This window comes from Prunus persica, chromosome G2 (assembly GCF_000346465.2).
Source record: "Prunus persica cultivar Lovell chromosome G2, Prunus_persica_NCBIv2, whole genome shotgun sequence".
NCBI lineage: Eukaryota > Viridiplantae > Streptophyta > Magnoliopsida > Rosales > Rosaceae > Prunus > Prunus persica.
In genome coordinates this window covers 13,047,349-13,054,131 of record NC_034010.1, presented here as the reverse complement: position 1 = coordinate 13,054,131, position 6,783 = coordinate 13,047,349, and the positions used below count along the sequence as shown (strand labels likewise).

At 40.2% G+C, this 6,783-nt stretch overlaps 3 protein-coding genes across 3 annotated transcripts; all 3 read right to left on the bottom strand.

Annotated features, from left to right (window-relative positions):
- Positions 151 to 840, bottom strand: LOC109947341. Its single transcript, XM_020557284.1, has one exon. The coding sequence runs from the start codon at positions 838 to 840 to the stop codon at positions 151 to 153; it is 690 nt and encodes a 229-aa protein (XP_020412873.1).
- On the bottom strand, positions 2,775 to 5,299 carry LOC109947340. The gene is made up of 6 exons (XM_020557283.1): positions 5,228 to 5,299; positions 4,049 to 5,139; positions 3,879 to 3,963; positions 3,705 to 3,806; positions 3,200 to 3,558; positions 2,775 to 3,104 (listed from the first exon to the last, which is right to left on the bottom strand). Exons 1-6 carry the CDS (start codon positions 5,297 to 5,299, stop codon positions 2,960 to 2,962), a joined length of 1,854 nt encoding a protein of 617 aa, XP_020412872.1. The 3' UTR covers positions 2,775 to 2,959.
- LOC109947339 lies at positions 5,573 to 6,255 on the bottom strand. The gene is made up of 2 exons (XM_020557282.1): positions 5,687 to 6,255; positions 5,573 to 5,597 (listed from the first exon to the last, which is right to left on the bottom strand). Exons 1-2 carry the CDS (start codon positions 6,253 to 6,255, stop codon positions 5,573 to 5,575), a joined length of 594 nt encoding a protein of 197 aa, XP_020412871.1.

Below are 6,783 nucleotides of genomic sequence, written 5' to 3'. Positions count from 1 at the left end.
ACAAAATACCAACATTTGAACAACATTTAAACTGAGATAGGTATAACGTAGCCAGCCAACCTAGAAGTGAAGAGAAGCAAGTCCACAATGCATCAAAACTGTAAATTCGTACTAAAACTAATGCAAAAATATGTGATTCCCTCGCACAACTTACTCACGCATCAGTTTGCACCAAAAAATACTCTCACGATGCCATTTGCATCGATTGCAACAAGTCCACAACGCAGGATTTATCTTGTCTTCACTAGGCCAGCCTGGAATAACAAAATACCATTCATTGTTGTTACAAGCGCTGCACCGATTGAACTTAATCTTCCCATAGTCAAACATATCTACGATATGTCTTGCAACAAATGCTCCGCGAATTCTTCCTGTCAAAGCATCCCTGGTTCCTTTCATATCAATGTTGTTACGTTGATTCAAAGAACACAAGAATTGTAATGCATCCTCTTTTGACTGACCAATTCCGGACATACCAAGTAGTCCAACTACATATGCCGCTTCCATATGGCCTGCCGTGGCTGCAATGCGCATCCCATACAACGCTTCCACCTTACCGTCCGTGAAAAAACCTTCGAATGCTTCTCTAAATATGGACTCAGGGTTATCGCAAGCCCTGCATTGTTGCAAGAAATGCTGGACTGCAGGTTTGGCACGGTAGCAGATAGGATGGTGTGGGTACTTTGCCATTGAAATGGTGTTCCACACTTGTGGACTGTTTGCCAAAATTTTGAACAATCGGCACACACATGCCATACGGAAGAGATCTTCCGATGATTCGGTTGCCACGTATAACATCACTTGAAACCAAGCGGACTCCGGGATGAAGGCTTCGGGCATATCGAAATGGAGATGCTTCCTTCTCTTTCCTCCGACTGTAGTGAAGTGTTTCGAATTCATTGAAAAGTTTTTGAAATGGAACGATTTGAGGAGTGGCAGAGGGGATAAATGATAATATTTGGGGTACACGTTCTACTTCCGAGCCTCTGTTTATAGTGTTTTGAAAAGGTGTTTCCAGTTGGGGTTTTTCCAAGTTGACCCTTTTGAAAGAAACTGAACCCAAGTGAATTAAAACTTAAGACAAAAGAAGGGAAAACGTCATAACGGTGCATACAGAGTCAGACAGTCAAAAAGTTAATTAAATGGCTATTTGCATAGCCATTTTTGGGTTTATCCCACTATCAAATTCATTGATACAAATGTGATGGATTACTGACTAGTGACAGAAGGTCCCATCATATACTTTTTCATTTTCGCACACCCAACTATCCCTAGTAATGTTATTAAAATGGAACCAATAATGACGGATTCTTATCCAACTAGTTGCCTTAATGAAATATAAATAAATTAATAAAATTGAAGCAGTGTCCCGTCATTAGTCAGAAAATATATTTGGTAGTGAAGTAGTTTCTATTGCTTTTCGGGCTAAAAGATGTCACAATGCTGACGGTACAGGTGTCAACATCGTGACCAACCCACCAAATGATCCCAAAAAAAAGTAATATAACTCGATTTGGGTAGAGATGAGAGAGAGCTGAGTGACAAGTTTAGGGTTATGAGTGAAGGGGTATGAATGACAACTATGAGTGAGAAGGTATGAGTCCGAAGAGGTTTCAGTGAGAAGATTTGAGTGAGAAGAGGTACAACTGAGAAGATTCAACATGTCTTCGTCTTCATCTCCCGCTCAAACAAAGAGGTGTCAGTATTGTGGAGCTACAATGGTGCTTCGGGTTTCAAAATCTGAAAAAAATCGAGGGAAGCCATTCTGGAAGTGTCTAACCTCCTATGTAAGTTTTAATTTAAAGAATATGTATGTGGGTGAAAAAAAACCTATGTCTAACTCTGACAGAATTATATTCCATATATGATGCCTGCAATTAGGGAGCCACCAGTTGCAATGGATTCGAATGGGTTGATGTAACCTCCGCTGAAGCAGAACATCAAGATGACACGTATGATGCTAGAGTGCTGAACATGCTGAAGTCCATTAAGGACTTGGTATTAGTTTTATTAGTTGTATTAATTGTCATTTTATTTGTTCTTTTAATGATCATTTAACTGCACGGTTTAAAAGATTGTGAAAGTTCTCCCGCACAAGACATATTGCACGCACCACCAATGAGACCCTAAACCCATTTTGTAATATTTGGTAACTGCATGTATTTCGCATGTTATTGAATGTTTATTGAAGGTTTATTGATAGTTTGCTGCATGTATATGGAATATCATTGCCCCAAAATTGGATGTTTATTGGGGCCACAAGTATCACTCAAGTAAGAATGAAGGGGGGAAACGGACCTTATTCTTTCTTTTAGTAGGAAGAACAACTGTTAAGTTTAATATCCTATTCAATACGACTTCCCTATGGTTGGTGTACTTGGGGACTGAAGTATATTGCATCATTATTGTGGGCAAGGGCATGTCTATTGTGTGTGTTAAGGGAGTATTGTGTGGGCAAGGGCATGTCTATTGTGTGTATATTGCATGTCTACTGTGTGTATATTGCATATCTATTCTCTGTATATGGCAGGCCAAGTTTGTGTATATTGTTTGTCTGTTGTGTATGTATTGCTTGTCGGTGCGTTTGTGAATTGTTGTTCATTTTGTGTATATTGTCTTTGTTTCTACTTTTACGCTACTGAGCTGCGGAAAACCTTTCGCATGTTTAGACACCTATTATGATGCAACACATTGCGATTAATGGTGGCTTGCATCAACAATGACATATCACTTTACAATGATGTAATACACTTAAAAAGCCATCTTCAAATCCCAATTCACATATGCAGTCTTAAAATTCCAATTCAATGCAGTTTGGTTAACAAACATGTAAATGTCATGAAGGAGTTAGCGGTAGAATTCGATAAGGACCCGTACGTCTCTATTGTGTATTTACATTAGTTTGAGAATGGACATTCCCAAAACCTTCTCATGTACCATTTGTCATCTTCAACCAATATCATGGGAAGTAAGCATCTCCCCTTGTTATCTCCGCAGCCAATTTCAACCGAAAAAAAGGCATGTTGTGCGAGGTGCAAGTAGCTAACGGAAGCTCAGCGCTGAAAAGCTCAATGTACTTTAACACAAACATGCCACAATCGCCTCTGAAGCAAAACAAGAACTCGATCAATTCAACTAATGAAATTCTAACGTAATTGACAATTGAAAGTAATAAAATTAAATTGCAAGTTGTGCTTACTCATTAGACTGTTGTGGAACATCCACACGCTCTATTGGCCACGGACACCACCAATCTCGGCTGCAATTGTTTGCATAAACACCTTCTTCATAAAAGTCGATGGTGTTGAGAAGATTTGGAAGCGTAATTGATAGCGGGCCGAGTTCTTCCTTTACGATGTCATCTGGAATTAGTGAAACCTTTGAATCGTACACTTTGATTTCACACAATACCAGATCAATCATTACAGCCACCCAATGCTTGTACTTCGTCAACATAAATGGGGTATACACCTTATAGACGGTCTGCCAATCCAACCCACACGGAGGAACCTTCCCATTTACAACGTTTAGTAAACTTTTTCTGATTTTCCACCCAAGCTGCTTTTTTTTCTTTTATTATCCACAAAGCAAGTACAAATGTGATTCTGTGAAATACAAAACAATCAATGGTTAAACACCTCCACTAGTGTGTGTATGGAAAATGTGTAATTATTAACGGCACTTGGTGAAGGCCGATGACATACCATAAAAAAAACATCTGTCGTTGTCCAGTCCGCTACTTCTACCGAATCTATCTCCAATTGTTGTTGTCGCTTCCGGATGAGATACAACCCCAAATCAATGTGCTGCAACATGTTTTTCTTGTCAATCTCATAATGTATGTACATTAAAACAAATGCATAATCAATTACTCTTACATCTCCTTTCAGCCAACCATCAGCTTTCACGAGGGAAGCGAAGAATTCAATCTCAGCTTCCACGTTGCCAAATTGCATCACCAAACTATGAATATAAAACAGTTTTAGAACACTGTATATAAAAAATTATATACAGTCATGCTTCTATCTTATAATTGCAAGGGACTTACTTTGGGTCCTGGCGCCATTCCCAACAAAGTTTCAGCAATTTCACCAGATCATCATGCGGAATCGCCTTCATTGGGTCTAACATCTTCAGTCCGGTTGTCTGTGCCCCAGTTTTTGGAACCAATTCACTGCCTTCAACGATCTTCCACAAAGGAATGATCCTCTTCCTTTTCCGTAATTGGACCCCTTGTGCCAGAGCTTTACCTTTATCATTCAACCACACGTTCAACTGAGATAGCACAGCTGTAGGTTCATCCAAATCAATGTCCCCGATAGTAAACTCGAGCAGTGTCCCCTCCGTGCTCTCGCCAATGTCACCCCCAAGCAACATAACTTCATTATCTTCTTTCTCACATTGGTTTCTTTGCACTTCCTTTTCCTCAGTTGTTTGTGTTTTCACTTCCTTGCCCTCCCTTTTTTTCCTTTGCAGTTTCTCTCCCTTACTGCTTTTTCTTTTCACTTCCTCTCCCTCACTGCTCTGTCTTTGGGCTTCCTCTCCTTTGCTACTTTTTACTTGCACTTGCTCTCCTTCACTTCTTTTCCTTTGCCCTTCCTCTACCTCACTTGGTTTTCCTTGCACTTCACCCCCTTCAATCCCCTCCTCTTCCTTTTCCTCTCCGTCAATCGCCTCCTCTTCCTTATGTGCTCCCTCATTTCTATTATTTGGCCCTTCACCCCCTTCAATCCCTTCATCTTCCTTTTCCTCTCCCTCATTTCTGTTACTTGGCCCTTCATCCCATTGAATGTCATCCATTTCCCCATATCCCTTAAATAGATGTGAGACGACACAACGATTCGTCCTCTGTTTCAGTAAAGCTAGGTCCCTCCTTACTTCCTGCTCAAACTGAGGACCTAAACATTGGTCCAACAGTTTTTCCATCCTTATGACCTTTAAGTGAAGGACGTCTTTTTCCCGCTTTACTTGAAACAACTCGGACCTCAACAAGCTTACCACCTTGTTCAACTCATCAAGATCACCACATGAAGAAGGAATTGACTCTGCCGAGACAACAGCAGGGCGATCCTGTGGCCAACTCCAATATGGCTGTCTCATTTCCTCTTCACTCGGACATAGCGGCCGCAACTGAACTGACTGTTTCAGAATACAGACAAGAGTCATATTAAATCATTCTACTTCATAATTTCATTCAATCTTATCAATAGTTCCAAGGGCTGCAAACCAAACCTCTTTGCTCTGGAAAAAATAATTGTTCAACTTTCTCATCTCTGGAACAGACGTAGTAGTTCTCCATCGCAAAATACGTGGGACAGCGGTCGGATCAACAACCTTGCAGTAATTCAGGTCCGCCATTCTAGGAATTAATTCATATACCCAAATCTACACAATTCACAGGACAAAAGTCATTATTTATGTTTTAAAGAAAAACAAAAGATAACTGACATGAACATTATTACCATGTACCTGGAAAGCATACGTGAAACCTTTAAAACTCCAGCCACTCCTTTGCGCTTCACCATGCTTATCCTTCTTGCCCTTCTCATTTCTCCGGCTTGTTCCCGTTACTTTACTTTTCCCCTTCCCTCTTCCCTCTTCATTTTCCAAGCTTTTCACATACTTTGTTGGTGCAGAAAATAGACTGTCTTGGGTTTTGTCAAAGGACACCGAACCCCACGGATACCTGTTGAACGCATCCAAGTCCTCTACAAGGGTCAGGTAATTTAGATTGATGTTCAAATGTTTGTCCCTTCCCAAAACCACTAACTCAGCAAAGTAAACAAGAGCTAGCTTGTAGATGTCATCTTCCTCTGTGCACCTCAGAAATGCTTCTTCTAAAGCATTGCATGTAATTCCTTCGTCTATAAAATATCTTTTCTGAAGTCTGATTTCATCACTCTCTCCACTGGAAACTTCAGGCACTTCCCCAAAACGAAGCCCTGTGATCAAACAGAAATCCTGACGAGTGAACTGAGCAACGTCACACCCTAATAAGAAACTCAGTCCATCCAAGTCTTTCACACCCTGCCCCGCTACTCTACGCAACACAACCCCATGCACAATCTGCCCGCTAAACTGAATCTTATCTATATTCAGAAGATGGCCAAAGCATGATGTCTTGAATTGTTCTAATTGTTCCGCACTCAACTTCGCTCGAATTGCAGCTAGAGATGAATTTGCATGTGAGCAGTTGTTCACCCGTGACGAATATACCTCTGCCTCTGACCATACCAGCTCCACGTTGGATCCCATTTCCTCAAATACAATGTGAAATAACGTGAACATATATACTACCACGTATTTGCACAATCACAACTAGTCAACCAGGCACATTACAACTTTTACAAAGTACATGAGCATAGGGATTACTCATCACAGGCTTTAACATCATCAAAGCAATATGACAATTTTTGTGCAAATACCTGTTAATGCAATGATTATGTGAATTACAAACAATTTCACGTGTTTTATTTATGGATCCATACTCGTGTGAGTGCAATGTAGGCAAGTTCTGCACTTCACACACATGACAATTATTGTCATCTCATACACAACCCAAAATAAATAAATAAGAAATATAGTGGAAGGAAGCAAAGCAAAGCATGTACTCTGCTATCTGCTTGCTAAGCAATTGCCACATCCTTCTTTCTTTCTACCTTTTTCTTCAGTCACCCACAATCGTCATAGATCAACCTTCATTTCAAATGCTTTGCACTTTTATTCATGAGTTTATTATTATCTGTTCTCATTTCTCATAGGCAAATTTAGTAACAAATGAAA